Source organism: Balaenoptera physalus, assembly GCF_965194825.1.
Source record: "Balaenoptera physalus genome assembly, chromosome: X".
NCBI classification, from domain to species: Eukaryota; Metazoa; Chordata; class Mammalia; order Artiodactyla; family Balaenopteridae; genus Balaenoptera; species Balaenoptera physalus.
This window is the reverse complement of record NC_138903.1, coordinates 47,320,998-47,337,466: the sequence shown is the minus strand read 5'-3', so window position 1 is coordinate 47,337,466 and position 16,469 is coordinate 47,320,998. Positions and strand designations below refer to the sequence as shown.

General features: G+C 39.3%; 2 protein-coding genes across 4 annotated transcripts in view; both read left to right on the top strand.

Annotated features, from left to right (window-relative positions):
* Positions 1-16,469, top strand: part of PHF8 (PHD finger protein 8) — an 84,538-nt gene that overhangs the window by 27,022 nt on the left and 41,047 nt on the right. For 2 of the 3 annotated variants that reach the window (XM_082445141.1, XM_082445143.1), the window contains exons 8-13: positions 1,407-1,569; positions 9,598-9,685; positions 10,054-10,160; positions 11,381-11,472; positions 13,988-14,077; positions 15,772-16,074. In XM_082445141.1, coding sequence (XP_082301267.1) covers positions 1,407-1,569; positions 9,598-9,685; positions 10,054-10,160; positions 11,381-11,472; positions 13,988-14,077; positions 15,772-16,074 — 843 coding nt within the window. The remainder of the gene's footprint in view (positions 1-1,406; positions 1,570-9,597; positions 9,686-10,053; positions 10,161-11,380; positions 11,473-13,987; positions 14,078-15,771; positions 16,075-16,469) is intronic. The other variant, XM_082445142.1, reaches the window with a different exon arrangement.
* WNK3 (WNK lysine deficient protein kinase 3) overlaps positions 1-16,469 on the top strand; it is a 398,421-nt gene that overhangs the window by 363,901 nt on the left and 18,051 nt on the right. The window lies entirely within an intron of this gene.

The window sequence follows — 16,469 nt, the reverse complement described above, 5'->3', positions numbered from 1 at the left end:
TGTATAAATAGTTGCATGACTGCCACCACCATCAAGATAGAGCACATATGAGACAGTTTTTTTTAATGTCAGCCTTTCTATAGTCTCCCTTTTAGTGGTCATTACAATTTTATAATTAGCATATTGATTGTCAATGACTATAAAGGATTTTTGAGGTCTGGAAAACAAATTTCTTAAGTAAGTTTTATTGTTTTCCACCACTGTTCATGCTTATTTAGCTTTCTTACCAGAAACGCCAAGGAAAGAGCAGAAAACTTGGATATGGCTCTTGTCCAAATGATCACAAATCCTGAACTAGTTGTTTTCATTGGTTTATCATGAAGAAATTGGAGTGTGTAAATGAAAGTGCTATTATGCAACTGTTAGATTTAACTTTTTTATTTTTAAATAGTTTCTTTTTCATAGAAAAATTGCAAAAATAATAGGAAGATTTCCTGTGTGCCCTTCACTCAGATTCCCATGTTACTATTTTATTATACTCTCTCTTTCTCTGAAGCAAACAAAATAAAATGGTTTTACATAAATATTTTTTCTGAAACACCTGAGAGTAGTTGCAGACAAGGTGTCCCTTTATCTCGTAATAATTCAGTGTGTATTTCTTTAAAACAAGGGTATTCTCTTATATAACCACAGTATAGTTATCAAAATCAGAAAATTAATATTGATATAATACTGTTATCTAATCTACAGATCTGATTCAAATTTCTTTAATTGTACAGTAGATAATTTCTAGTAGATAATTTTCTACATTGAAATGTATTATGAAATATTGGTTAAACTAATCAAGCTATGGGTTGGGGATATTTTTGTGCTAGTGGGTTTTTTTCTTTTCTGCCAAATTATCTATCTGGTGATTATCCAGGCAAAACATAGTTAGGAAATAATATGTTCTTCCAACAGATAATCACCCAACATATAATCTTACAGAAGTCCTTGGGTGATTACTGAACTTTTAAACCTTTATTAGCTTTGATTGCAGGTGTGAGAAGGAACGCTCTCTGTAAATGGCATTTAAAGGCAAATTCAATTTTCTTCTCATTAGTAATGTGGCCTGAAATTCTCCTAGGGCTAGTAATATTGATCTACTCATCTATAGAGGCCATTTTTCATTTGGCGTTGCATCTAAAATAGGAGCCTTTGGTGTACATTTGTCTTAAGTTGACAATTTTGTTTGAAATGCCCTTTCCAAATTGTTTTTGTCAGTTTTATAGAAGCTTAAAAGTACAAAGTGCAAAAGGACTTTTTAAGTTTTCCAAATATATATATAAATGATCCTTGGACAGAAGGAATTCTAGCATACTACATGGTCTTGGAACATGAGAGAGAGAATATTCTTTTGGAGACTCCCAGAAGACTTTTCTGGAAACCCTTGATATTTTTGGCATGTCAATCTTTCTTTGTTTCAGGGTGAGAAGATCTTCTACCTGATCCGCCCAACAAATGCCAACCTGACTCTCTTTGAGTGCTGGAGCAGCTCCTCTAACCAGAATGAGATGTTCTTTGGGGACCAGGTGGACAAGTGCTACAAGTGTTCTGTGAAGCAAGGACAGACACTTTTCATTCCTACAGGTCTTCCCTGGGCTCCTCTGGGAGGGTTTGAGGAAGGTGGGAAGAGGAAGAGAGCTTGTGGCACCGGAACCAACCCCTTCCCATAATATGTTGATCTGATTATGTGAGATATCCCTCTCATATCAGTTGAAGGCTCAGAAGTGGACATCAAGAAAATTCGAGTGGTGGCCAGTGGGCAGTGTGGTTGTTTGGGGAGGTCCAGGAGGAAGTTGATAGGCTCCTTTGCACTGGACTGATGTCAACTTGGTGGACAGATAGAAAACAGGACTCTCAGCCCTGTGACTCTAGAGATAGTGACTGAGAGACTGGCATTGTAGACTATAAGTCAGAATGACCTGGGTGGGGGTAGGGTTTTTTTTTTCCCCGAAACAATAAATGCCTAGGCTTCACCCCTAGAATTATGAATTTGTTGGTCTGGGGTGGGATCTGAGTGTATTTATTTTGAAAAAGTCCCCATAGTTGTCTCAGTTTGGGGAAAGTTGACATCTTTAGTATGTTGAATCTTCCATGAACACATATGTCTTTCCATTGATTTAGATTTTTCTTGACTTTCTAATTTCTTAATTCCTTGATTTCAGACTTAGTGTTAAATTTTCTCAAAATGTTCAATAGAATTCTGTACGGCAGCCACATGGACTTGGAGATTTCCTTTTTGGAAAGTTTTTAATTAACATTCAATTTCTTTACACCTGTATTAGGCTATTCAAATTATCTATTTCATATTGAGTGAATTGTAAGTTTGTGCTTTTCGAGCAATTGGTCCATCTTATCTAAGTTGTCAAGTTTATGTGTGTAGAGATAGTATTTCTTTATTATTCTTTTGATATCTTCCAAGTCTCTAGTGCTACCCTGTGTTTCATTCCTGATGTTAGTAATTTGTGCCTTCTCTTTTATTCTGTGTTAGTCTTAATGGAAGTTTGTCAATTTTGTTGAACTTTTTAAAGAATCACTTTTTGTTTCATTGATTTTCTCTGTTGTCTTTCTGTTTTCAATTTCATTGATTTCTGCTTTTATCTTTGTTTTTCCTTCTTTCTGCTTGCTTTGGGTTTATTTTGCTCTCCTTTTCCCAATCTTGAGACAAGAGCTTAGATTATTGATTTCAGACTTTTCTTCTTTTTTTTTTAAATAAATTTATTTTATTTATTTATTTTTGGCTGCATTGGGTCTTCGTTGCTGCGCATGGGCTTTCTCTAGTTGTGGCGAGTGGGGGCTACTCCATTGTGGTGCACAGGCTTCTCATCATGGTGGCTTCTCTTGTTGCGGAGCATGGGCTCTAGGTGCGTGGGCTTCAGTAGTTGTGGCACATGGGCCCAGTAGTTGTGGCTCGCGGGCTCTAGAGCACAGGCTCCATAGTAGTGGCGCACGGGCTTAGTTGCTCCGCGGTATGTGGGATCTTCCTGGACCAGGGCTCGAACCTGTGTCCCCTGCATTGGCAGGTGGATTCTTAACTACTGCGCCACCAGGGAAGCCCTTTCTTCTTTTTTTTAATATAAGCATTTAGTGCTATAAATTCCCCCCTCAGCACTGATTTAGCTGTGTCACATATTTTGATATGTTGTATTTTCATTTTGTTAAATGTGCTTTTAAAAAAATTGAGATATAGTGCACATACCATAAAAATTACCATGTTAAAGGGTACAATTCAGTTTTTAAAAATATATTCATGAAGTTGTTCAAACGTCACCACTATCTAATACCAGAAAGTTTTCATCACTTCAAAAAGAAACCCTGTACCTATTAGCAATCACTCCCCGTTCCTTCTTCCCCCCCAGCCCCTGTCAACCACTTCTGTACTTTTCTCTGTGTATGAATTTGCCTTTTCTGAATATTTCATGTAAATGGAATCATGCAATATGTGGTCTTTTATGTCTGGCTTCTTTCACCCAACATAATATTTTCAAGGTTCATCCATGTTATCAGTACTTCATTCTTTAAGTGGCTGAATAATAATTCCATTGTATGGATATACCATATTTTGTTTATCCAGTCATCATTTTATAGACATTTGGGTTGTTTTCACTTTTTGCCTATTATGAATACTGTTGCTATGAACATTCATGTACAAGTTATTGTGTTAACATGTATTTTCAGTTCTCTTGGGTATATCTACCTAGGAGAGGAATTGCTGAGTCATATATATGGTAACTCTGTGTTTAACTTCTTGAGGAATTGCCAGACTGTTTTCTAAAGCAGCTGCATTTTACATTTCCACCAATGATTTATGAGGGTCTCAATTTTTCCACATCCTCCCCAACACTTGTTTTTGCCTGTCTTTATGATTATAGCCATCCTAGTGGGTGTGAAGTTGTAGCTCATTGAGATTTTAATTTGTGCTTCTCTAATGGCTATTGATTTTGAACATCTTTCCATGCACTTATTGGATGTTTATATATCTTTTTTTGAAGAAATATCTATTCAAAACTTCTGCCCATTTTTATTTATTTATTTGATTGTGCCAGGTCTTAGTTGAGGCAGGCAGGCTCCTTAGTTGCAGCTCACCGGCTCCTTAGTTGCGGCACACGAGCTCCTTAGTTGTTGCATGCGAACTCTTAGTTGCGGCATGCATGTGACATCTAGTTCCCTGAGCAGGGATCGAACCCAGGCCCCCTGCATTGGGAGTGTGGAGTCTTTTTTTTTTTTTAACATCTTTATTGGAATATAATTGCTTTACATGGTGTGTTAGTTTCTGCTTTATAACAAAGTGAATCAGTTATACATATACATATGTTCCCATATCTCTTCCCTCTTGCATCTCCCTCCCTCCCACCCTCCCTATCCCACCCCTCTAGGTGGTCACAAAGCACCGAGCTGATCTCCCTGTGCTATGCAGCTGCTTCCCACTAGCTATCTATTTTACATTTGGTAGTGTATATATGTCCATGCCACTCTCTCCCTTTGTCACAGCTTACCCTTCCCCCTCCCCATATCCTCAAGTCCATTTTCTAGTAGGTCTGTGTCTTTATTCCCATCTTACCACTAGGTTCTTCATGACCTTTTTTTTTCCCTTAGATTCCATATATATGTGTTAGCATACTGTATTTGTTTTTCTCTTTCTGACTTACTTCACTCTGTATGACAGACTCTAACTCCATCCACCTCACTACAAATAACTCAATTTCGTTTCTTCTTATGGCTGAGTAATATTCCATTGTATATATGTGCCACATCTTCTTTATCCATTCATTCGATGATGGACACTTAGGTTGCTTCCATGTCCTGGCTATTGTAAATAGAGCTGCAATGAACAGTTTGGTACATGACTCTTTTTGAATTATGGTTTTCTCAGGGTATATGCCCAGTAGTGGGATTGCTGGGTCGTATGGTAGTTCTATTTGTAGTGTTTTAAGGAACCTCCATACTGTTCTCCATAGTGGCTGTATCAATTTACATTCCCACCAACAGTGCAAGAGGGAGTGTGGAGTCTTATCCCCTGTGCCACCAGGGAAGTCCCTGCCCATTCTTTAATTAGGTGATTTGTCTTTCTATTGTTGAGTTGTAAGAATTTATATATTTTGGTTTAGACCTTTATCAGATGTATGATTTGCAAATACTTTCTCTAATTCTGGGGGTTGTCTTTTCACTTTCTTGTTGTTCTGTGAAGCCCAAGAGTCCAGTTTATCTGTTTTTTTCTTTGCTTGTGCTTTTGGTGTCATATCTAAGAAACCATTGCCTAATTCAAGGTCATGAAGATTAACACCTGTGTTTTCTTCTGAGTTTTCTTTTTAGTTCTTACATTTATGTCTTTCATCCATTTCAAGTTAATTTTTGTATATGGTGTGAGATATGGGTCCAGTTTCATTCTTTTGCATGTGGATGTCCAGATGTCCCAGAACAATTTGAAAAGACCATTCTTTCCCCCATTGAATTGTCTTGACACCTTTGTCAAAAATCAGTTGACCATAGGCCATGTATTGGTTTATTTCTGGACTTTGAATTCTATTCCCTTGATCTGTATGTCTGTCTTTATGACAATATCACACTGTCTCAGTTATTGTACACTTGTAGTAAGTTTTGAAATTGGGAAGTGTCAGCCTTCCTGGGCCCCTTGAATTTCCATATGAATTTTTCAGCTTCAGGTTTTATATAGATTTTTTCTAGTGTTTGCTCTAGTTTTATGTATATATGTATGCATATATAGATATATATGTATATGTACATATACATAGACATATACACATATATCTATGTATATGTACATATGTAAATATGTATATGTATATATGTATATATGTACATACATATCTATATGTGTATATTTATATGTACATATATATCTGTCTTATGACAGTCTACTGGTGTTGACATTTTACCAGTTTGAAGAAAGAGTTGAAACCTTACCTCTTTTCACATCTCTTTACCCTTACCATATGTAATGTATTTGTCTTAAATATTTCCTCTGCATACATTAGAGCCATATCACATAGTGTTTTAATTTTTGTTTCAGCTGTCAAGCATAATTTAGAGTACCCAAGAGCAGGAAAGTCTATTGTATTTACCTGTATTTTTACTCTTCCATTGTTCTTCCTTCCTGGTGTTCCAAGATTCCTTCTCTTATCATTTCCTCTCTGTTTAGAGTTTCAGGATAGGTCTGCTGGCAACAGATTCTCTTAGTTTTCCTTCATCTGTAAATGTCTTGATTTCCCTTTCACTCCTGAAGGATATTTTTGCTGGGTATAGAAATCTGGGTTGATATTTTCTGTCAGCACTTGAATGTTGTGCTGCTTCCTTCTGGCTTCTGTGGTTTCTGATAAGATTTTGGCTACCCTTTAAATTGTTTTTTTCCCTGTATGTGTCACTTCTTGCTACTTCCAATATTTTTTTTTATTTAGTTTTTTAGCAATTTGACTAGAATGTGTCTTGGTGTGGATTTCTTTGGGTTTATACTGTATGTGTTCATCGAGCTTCTTGAATGTGTAGGTTTATGTCTTTTGCCATATTAGTGAAATTTTTAGGCATTATTTCTTCAAATACTTTTTCATTCCCACACTCTAACTTTTCTTCTGGGTCTTTGATTATACGAATGTAACACATTTTGCTGTAGTCCCACAGGTTCCTGAGGGTTTTTTTTTCTGTCCCATTGCATAGTTCTTTATTTTTTTTTGTCTTTTTTAATTTTTACTGGCATATAGTTGATTTACAGTGATTCAGGTGTACAGCAAAAAGAGACTCAGTTATATATATAGTATCTATCTTTTTTCAGATTATTTTCTATTATAGGTTATTACAAGATATTGAATATAGTTCCCTGTGCTATACAGTAGGTCCTTGTTGGGTTCCTGAGTTTATTTTTCTCTCAGTCTATTTCTTCTCTCTTGTTCATATTGGGTGCTTTCTATTGTTCTGTTTTCAAATTCTCTGATTCTTTTCTCCATTGTCTCCATTCTTCTGTTGAGTCCATTGTTTCACTATATATTTCAGATGTAGTATATTTTAGTTCTATAATTTGTACTTGTTTCTTATTTATAGCTTCTCTTTCTTTCTACTTCTTTTGTTTGTTTGTTTCCAGCGTGCTTGTTATTGTTCGTTGAAGCATTTTTATGATGACTCCTTTAAAATTTGTGTCATATAATTCTAACATCTTTGTCTAACATTATATTGTATAATTCTGGATTTTCTTTTCTGTTACTCAGATCTGTTTGTCTATTCATATATCAATATCATATTGATTTGATTACATTGGTTTTATAGAATGTTTAATATATGATGAGGCAAGTCATGCCCCCCTCCTCCTACCCCCATACCCATCTGCTTTTCTCTTTTATAGTTTTCTATTCCCATGCATTTATTCACCCATCTTTGAATTCTTTGCTGGGTCTCACATGATGTTTTTTTTTGGTACACTGGGCACTTGGTAACTGGTGAATTGAATTTGTCTACCAGAGATTTGAGTTGGATTCATTTGCATCTTGGTAGAAATTCCCACAAACTGGGTGCAATCTACTTAGTTCCACAAGCATTTCATGTCTAGTGTCTGCCCCAACATTGGGCTAGGTGCTAGAGATAAAAGATGGATAGACCATTTCAGTATAATCTTCTAATAGACACAATAGAGGTATTCACCAGAAGCTTTGGGAGCACAGAGAAGAGCACTTAGTCTGGCCAGAGGTTTGTGAAAATCTTCTCAGAAGAGTGACACCTGAAGAGTAAATAGAGACTGACCAAGGAAAGAAAGGCAGGAAAGCCCTCTCAGATGAAGGGAAAGGCATAAGCAAAGCAAAGATGTGTGAAGCAGCTTATGGATACTGGAGCCTAAAGACCAAGGGCTGGGAGCAGATGAAGCTGAAAAGGTTGGCAGGCTGAACTTACTTCAGAGGCAACTGGGGACTGTTGAAGATTTATTTGTTTATTTAATTTCTAATGAAATATTTCAGATGTAGCAAAAGATATAAAGAATAATATAATGAACATTTATGTGTTTATAACTCAACTAAAAATATAACATATTACAAACATATTTGAAGCCTTGTATATACCTCTCCTCAATTACATTCCCATTCTGCCCTCTCAGAGCTAGCTGTTGTCCTGAAGTTGATGATATCATTCTCATGCATTTTTATCCCTTTATTACATAGGTATGCCTTAGTAAGCAGTATATAGTATTGTTTTACATGTTTTTGAATGTTATATAAATGGAATCATATTAGATGTATTTTTCTCAACTTTTTTCTCTGAACATTATGATTGTGAGATCCATGTTGATACATGTGGCTACTGTTCATTCATTTCACTTGCTTTCTAGTATTCCACTGCATGAGTATACAGCAGTTTATCTATTCTTCTGTGGATGTACATTTCATTGAAGAGTTTCAAGCAGGAGGTGACATGGGCAGATTTGCATTTCAGATATATCACTTAGGGTTGAGATGTGGAGGATAGACTTCAGAGGTTGAGATTGGTGTGGAGCAGTGGTTTACAAACACTTTGGACTCTGGACCTCTTTATACCCTTAAATATTATTGAGGACCCCAAAGAGCTTTTATTTATGTGGTTTATATTTATTAATGTTTACCATATTATAAATTAAAACTGAGAATTTAAAAATATTTATTAGTTCATTGAGGAAAAAACAAGAATAAACCCATTACATGTTAGCATAAGTAACAATTTTTATGAAAAATAACTATTTTCAAACTAAAAAAATTTAGTGAAAAGATTGACATTTACATTTCTGCAAATCTTTTTAATATTTGGTTTAGCAGAAAACTTCTGTGTCCTCAAATCTGCTTCTGTGTGTTGTGATATCATGTCATGTACCCCTTGAAAAACTCCACTGTATACTGAGGGTTAAAAAGACAAATAACATCTTAGTATTATCATGAACATAGTTTTGACCATGCGTATGCTCTGAAAGAGTCTCAAGGAGCCCCAGGATTCCCTGGATCACACCTTAAAGAACCACTGGTGTTAGAGGAGCCAGTTTGTAGGCTGTTGCAAATAGCGTAGGTGAGAGATAATGATGGATCTGAACCAAGCCATTAGTAGGATGGATGGATGAAGAAGGGGAGATGAATATGAGAGAGATATAAGAAGAAAAATCAGAAGGTCCCAGAAGGCAGTATAGGGTCAAGGGCAAGGAAAATAATTTAGTTTCAACTAGGTACATCCTTCACAACCAACCTGTGAAGTAGATATTTAGCTATAGAAAATGGCAAGATTTGAACCCAGGTCTGTCTAACACAAAAGCTCTTTGTTTTACCTAGCGCAGAGTTAGAAGGGGTAGTCATGGCAAGGAGGTGATGCCTTTCTTAGCAATAAGAGAGAGGATGGGTGAGGCAACGAAGAGATTTTGAAGTGCAGAGGAGGGAAGTAGAAGGAGTTTATTAACCCCATGGGTTGGTCCAGTTCAGGGTTATAATGATGGCAGACTTGGCTAGGATGGGTGTTGGGAGAGTGGAGGAAGCTAGAATGTTCTGAATTACTGCCAGGCTGTCTGGTCTAAGGAGTTGTGTTTGAGCTGAGTGGGCAGTGGTGATGTCCAAAGAAAAAAGGCCCTCTGCCAGCTATGTTTCTTGCCTTGTTACACTGCAGGATGGATCCATGCTGTGCTGACCCCCGTGGACTGCCTTGCCTTTGGAGGGAACTTCTTACACAGCCTTAACATTGAAATGCAGCTCAAGTGAGTCCTGAAGCTCTGGTGATCCCGAGTTGGCCATTCCCATCTGCTAGAGTCCTTGAGTTCTCCGCTATTGTGAGGAGTGCAGCATAGAAGGAGGCAAGATGATCAGAAAGGAATGGATACTGGTTTCTGATGATGTTCAGTCTGAAGATGAATACCTCTTCCTCACTTAGTAGTTCTGTGAATTTTGTCAAGTCACATAACCTTTGAGCCCAAGTTTCCTAACCCATAAAGTAAGGTCTTAGAGGGTAGTTGTGAGGATTAGAGATAATGGATACAGAGCATCCAGAGCAATACCTGATACATAGTAGGTGCCCAGTAAATAGGGTCCTTGTTATCATTGTTATTGTTGTGCCTACTTCCTCCAGAGCCTATGAGATTGAGAAGCGGTTGAGCACAGCAGACCTCTTCAAGTTCCCCAACTTTGAGACCATCTGTTGGTATGTGGGAAAGCATATCCTGGACATTTTTCGAGGTATGGAGCCCTTTGCCAACTGTCCTTTTTGCCCTGCTGCCCTGACCATGTCCATCACCTCAAATCAAGATACAGTACCCATCACCACAAAGATCTCTGTAGTGTTACCCCTTTATAACCTCACCCACTCTCTCCCCCTGAACTATCCATAACTTCAGGAAACCACTGATCTCTTTTTCATCTCTATAATTTTGTCATTTCAAGAATGCTATAAAAATGGAATCAAAGGATGCGATCTTTTGAAATTGGCTTTTTTACTAATTGTAATGTAGGGTAGGGCATGGATTTTAACTTTTTTATTTAGCAAAGGGGACTGAGAAAATTGGATCACAGTGAAATTATTCCGATTTCCTGCCAATTAAAATAAGAAACTCAATTGGTATATTGTCAGAGTTCCCTGGACGTGCTTCCCCTGGGGACAAGGCCCAGTCCTGACTACCCATCATTGGTTTGGTTCCTGGGTATCAGCCCAGATAGAAGCCAACCTGCTGGGTTTCCTCTTTCCTGGTCTGCTTGGAAATAGAGTGGCTCCCTTACTCAGACCTGAGATCCTTCAAGGTGACTTGGCCAGGAAGAGTTACAAAGAACCTAAGAGGCCAATGAGTACAGTCTCTTATGCAGTACCTCAAGCCCTTATTCTGCCACCTAGACAGACCGTCACTTGAGTGTTCATTCAGAGGCTGGATGACTAACTGCTTATTATTTTCTGTTCTGAACAGCTTAGTTCAGTAGAAAATTCTTTATTGAGCCTAAATCTGGATGTTTGTTATAACCTCCTCCTGGAGTAACTCAGAACAAGGCATTAATGGCTCTTCAGATCTGTGTAGGTGGCAGTCGTCCTCCTGAGTGTTCACATTTTGAAACCCAAGAGGCAGAGTAGTGTAGAAGGAGCACAGGCCTCAGATTTAGACAGATGAGGTTTCAGTCTTGGCTTTGGCACTTACCAGGTGTGGCCTTTGGTTGTCTCTTTGCCTCTCTGAGCCTCATTTCCTGAACTATAAAATGAAGATAATGATATCTGGCTTATAGGGTTGGGTATAGGATTAAATGAGATAGTAGACGTCAAGGTAGTCATAAAATGAACACCATTATAAGAACTGAGATCTGGAGTTGTGCTCAGAACCTTGAGCATTTTCTCTGGTTGCCTGAAAAAAAATAACAAGTCCATCACTTCCCTGCATGGCTTCTTTGACACTCTACCTTCCTCTTTCCCCCTTTAGGTTTGCGAGAAAACAGGAGACACCCTGCCTCCTACCTGGTCCATGGTGGTAAAGCCCTGAACTTGGCCTTTAGAGCCTGGACAAGGAAAGAAGTAAATATACTTATTTCTCTACCTACTTTAGAGGTCTACTCTCAGCAGGGACTGGCTTTGGGAAGATCCTCTGGGGACGTGGAGGAAACTAGGGAGGTTTGTGGGCTCCTAGGATTAGAGTAGAGGACTGGGCTAGGACTCCTTGGATTATATTTTTAAACCTTTCTTTCTGATTATAAAAAGTAATACATGCTTACTGTCGAGAATTAGAAAAATACAGAAGAGTGTAAAGAAGGAAAAACTTCACCTGTAATTTTAACTCAGAGGGAATAAACATTAACATTTGGGTATACTTTCTTTTGTTTTTTTAATATTCATTTTTAAAACATGATTGCTCTCACCCTGTACATATAATTTTGTATCTGAATTGGTTGGCTTATCTTAATTTTTCTGTGTCACCAGAGTTCTCCACAGACATTAATAGTTACGTGATATTCTTTTGCAGGGATGTACCATCCTTACCTAACCACTTGTTTATTGTTGCTTATTTATTTATTTGGGGGATAGTTCTAGAAAATCATGCAGTAAATAGCTGTTTGCATCAGGCTTTGTTCCTCATCTCTTGATTGTTTCTTCAGGATAGATTCTTAGAAGAGCGATCACTAGATCAAAGTATGTGAAAAAATGTAAGACTCTTGATGCATACTGCCAAAATGGCTTTTTAGGAATATACCAATATCCATCTATCCAATTGAATACTAAACAGCCTATAAAAGAGATTAAGAAAGCTCTCTATGTACTGATTTGGAAAGATCTCCAGAATTTATCATGTATTAGTGTAGAACTGTGTGTATAGTGTGCTACCTTATGTGTAAAAGGGGGGAAAAGAAGAATTATATTTGTATGTGCTTGTATTTGACTGAAGACACAATCTGGAAGGATGCAGAAGAAACTAATAAAAGTGGTTACCTGTTGGAGTGGGCTAGGGGAGCTGATGGCAGGGTCAGATATATACTGAGGCTTTTCAATATATATCTTTTTATATTGTTTGATTTTTGAACTACGTGAATGGATTACCTACTCAAAATGTTGAATTTATTTAAAAACCAATTTTAAGAAATACAAAAATAGGAAATATCAATATATTCTTTTATGCTTCTGATACTCTTTGTAGATTCCTTCCCCTGCATACAGTAGCCTGAGGAAACTTTTCAGCCACTGCAGGCTTAAATGTGCACAATCTCCCCATTTCCTGTTGACAGCCTTCCCCCCAGGTATCCTTGGACTTCATGTTTTGGGCCTTCTCTTGCTCCCTGGACTCAACTACACCTGGGCCTTAGCCTTCGATTCTGTTTTGCCACATCCCTCAGGTGTGGCTACCTTGGGTTTCATCTCTGACTCTGCATCCCCACCTGCCCCTCCCACGAAGTGAACTTCAGAGTGACTCTGTCCCAGGAACACCAAAAGGGAGGGAGGTGGGTAGGTCCTAAGCACTCATGTCCTGAGCCAGGATGGCCTCAGGGACCAAGGGATGGCCCCAAACAGTGTGACCAAAGGGAGCTGGAAGAGAGTAGGACACAGAACTGAGGAGCCCACACTCATGGAAGAAGTCTTTTGTGAAGTGCAGACAACTTCTCTTTTGTGAAGAGAAGCAGTTGCTCCTTCACCCTTCCAGAGCCCCTGGGCTGAGAAGAGGGAGCTGTCAAGGTTATCCAGCTGGGTCACATGGGTTCTCAGCCCCCATCACTGTCCAGCCACCAAAATAAATTCCAGATGGATTAAAAGAGTTAAAGGAATCAAACCATGGGAAGCAAGGAGGAAATGCTGAGGAATTTTTATCAGTCCTCTGGATACAGAATTCAAGTCAAAACTGGTGGAAGAAGTCACAGAGGAAAAGTTTGAGCTGTCTGCATAAAGATGTATTGATAAATAAGATTGCAAATGAATTAAAAGAGAGACAATCAACAGGTCTCTCCCTGGGTTGCTGTTGGGCTAGCTGTGGGCTCGTAGCTGCTCAACATTGAGTTCTGTCCTCAGAAGTGGAGAGGCTGGGTTGTCCCCAGGTATCTTGCTGAGGTTCTTGACTTGCTGAGGGGTGTGGTTCAAGTCACAACTAAGTTCCTCACACCTCTTGACACTGTCCTTTATTTTATCAGATATATGTTTTGCAAATATTTCCTCCCAGTCAGTGGTTTGTCTTAACAGTGTTTTTCTAAGAGAAGTTTTTATTTTTTAATAAGTCTAATTTATCAGTTTTTTCTTTTATGGTTCATACTTTTTATGTCCTAAGAAATCTGTGCCTAACCCAAGGTCCCAACGATTTTCTCCTCTGTTTCCTTCTAAAAGGTTTATAGTTTTAGATTTGACATTTAGGTCTGTGATCCATTTTGAGTCTCTGTGTGTGTCTGGTGCAAGATATGGAATGAAGTTCTTTTTTTGCATATGGATATCTGATCAGTCTAGTACCATTTGTTAAAGAGACTACACTTTCTCCTTTGAATTGCCTTGGTAACTTTGTTGAAAATCAGTTGTTCATTTATGTGTGGATCTATTCCTCATGCCTTTTGTTTGACAGGCTCTGCCAGACCACGAGGATGAGATCCCGGAAACAGTGCGGACCGTACAGCTCATTAAAGATCTGGCTAGGGAGATTCGCCTGGTGGAAGTAAGAGGCATGGGAGCAGGGGAGGCGTTTGGGAAGGGCTCAAGGCTCAAGTGGCAGGTCAGGCTTTTGCAGTTGGCATGAGGGCTCAGGGGAAGGATTGGGAAGACCCCACCAAGGACCCTATTCATTCATTCATTTATTCATTCATTCAGATAATTATTATGTGCCTCAAGTGTGCCACATGTTGGGCTAGGTGCTTAGGATACATAAATAATACAGTGCCTGCCCACAAAGAACTCACAATCTAGTAGAGGAACCTGGGCAAAGTTAACCTGGCTGAGCCTCAGTTTCCTCATGTCTAAAGTGGGGATAACTAATAACTACTGAGGGATTATTAAGAGGATTGAGTAAGATAATACAGGTTGAGCACTAAATATAGGGCTTGGCACACAGTAGGTGCTCAGTAAATTCTGCTGGTGGGTCATGGTGGTCGTGGGTGGCAGAGGTCATAGTAGTAGTAGTTGTTGTTATTAATATTTTGACTCAGTCTCTACATTCTACAAAATGACAGTTCTCCCGGGTTGAAGATGATTACAAAGCCATGTTTCAACAGGTGGCATATACCACGAGACAGTAAGGTGCAGTGGTAAGAGACTCAGAGAAACTTGGGTTCTGGTTCCTGCTCTGTCATTTGCAAGCCTTTCAGAGCCTCAGTATCCTTATCTGTAAAGTGGGGATAACACCACCTTTTCAGAGTTTTGTTATGATTAAGAGCTAATGTATATAGAGCCCCTCGCACAGTGCCTGGCAGAGTAAGTACTCAATAAATGTGAGCCATTGTTATTAATAGACTGCAGCAAAGAGAGAACTCAGTGTGGGCTGGTGAAGTAGCAAAGGCACCAGAGGAGAATTGGACTTGAGGAAGTTTCAACTTTCCTTTAGCTCAGAAGCTGTAAAGTTCCATTTAGTGCCCAGGATATAGGCACTAAATCTGTGCTGAAGGGTGGTCAGAGTGAGCTACTGGGAAGTTGGGGTTCTAGCCTCACCTCTTGCAGCATGTTTCACTGCCTACACCATAGCTTACATTGTCCACCTCCTACCTCATTTTCCACCACTTCCATCTGTCAGAATCCTTCAGGGTTTTAGGCCTACCTTTTCTCTGGCTCTTCCCACTTAAACCAGTTTTATATACACAGAACTTTGGGCTGGTTGGAAGAGGACTTAAGAGATGGATCATATCTTTTTCATTGGCTTTCAAATGTTCTGAAGCAATGAAATCCTTTTTTCCAAATGAAATCTTAATGTGGAAGCTCATTATATACAACAAATCAAAGCATAACTGCTATGAATAAGATGAAGGTGGGAGGCTAGTAGCAGAATTAGGACTACAACCTCTCTCCTGCTCTCAAATCCTGTGGTCCTTAGAGTTGGAACCACACATTTTAGTACTCAATTATTTTCTGTCTCATGTCAGCTGCTCTTGGAGTCTTTTTCTCTCCGGTTTTGACAGTAGTGCTGAGCTTTTCCTCTGCTCGTCTTCTCCTTACTCGTCAATGGCTAGGTAAAGAAATGCCACCCAGTAAATTCTTGAATGACTTATTGTGCCAAAACTAGGGTGTGCATAAGTGCATATGTGGAGCATCTTTAAGCCCCTTCATGGCAGTACCGCCAGTGCCATGAACAGACCTCTGCTCTTAGTGCAGAGTGAACCCTTGAGTAAGCTCTAACCCCCTCATGTACTAACACTCTTGTAGGATATCTTCCAACAGAACGTTGGGAAGACAAGCAATATCTTTGGGCTGCAGAGGATCTTCCCAGCCGGCTCCATTCCCTTAACCAGGCCAGCCCATTCCACTTCAGTATCCATGTCCAGGCTGTCACTGCCCTCCAAAAGTGGTTCAAAGAAGAAAGGCCTGAAGCCCAAGGAATTCTTCAAGAAGGCAGAGCGAAAGGGCAAGGAGAGCTCAGCCTTGGGGCCTGCTGGCCAATTGAGCTATAATCTCATGGACACATACAGTCATCAGGCACTGAAGACAGGCTGTTCCCAGAAAGCAAAGGTGGGTGCTGGCCCTTGGGTTCAGCCCAACCCTTTTGGGTCCCTTGGAAGAGCAGGGTATAAAAAGGATAGGCTCTCCTGTCCTCCCACCTCCCTTAGGGCCCCTGGTGTTTGGCTACCAGTCCCACTCATTTAGCAGGCATTTATTGAGATCTTGTCTATGCTGGGCACTGTGATAGGTGCTGTGGACATAACCCTCAAGAGGCTGACAGGCTAGTGAGAAAGATAGGCATAAAAAGAAATGAGTGCAATGAAGTGTTGTGGATGCCACGATCAAGGGTGTGTGTGGGACCCTGAGACATGGGAGGGGATGATTCTATCTGGGTAGGGGCGATGGTCAGGAGCTCTTCTCAGTAAACATGACACTTGAGATGACTCTTGAAATGCTGGGATGGG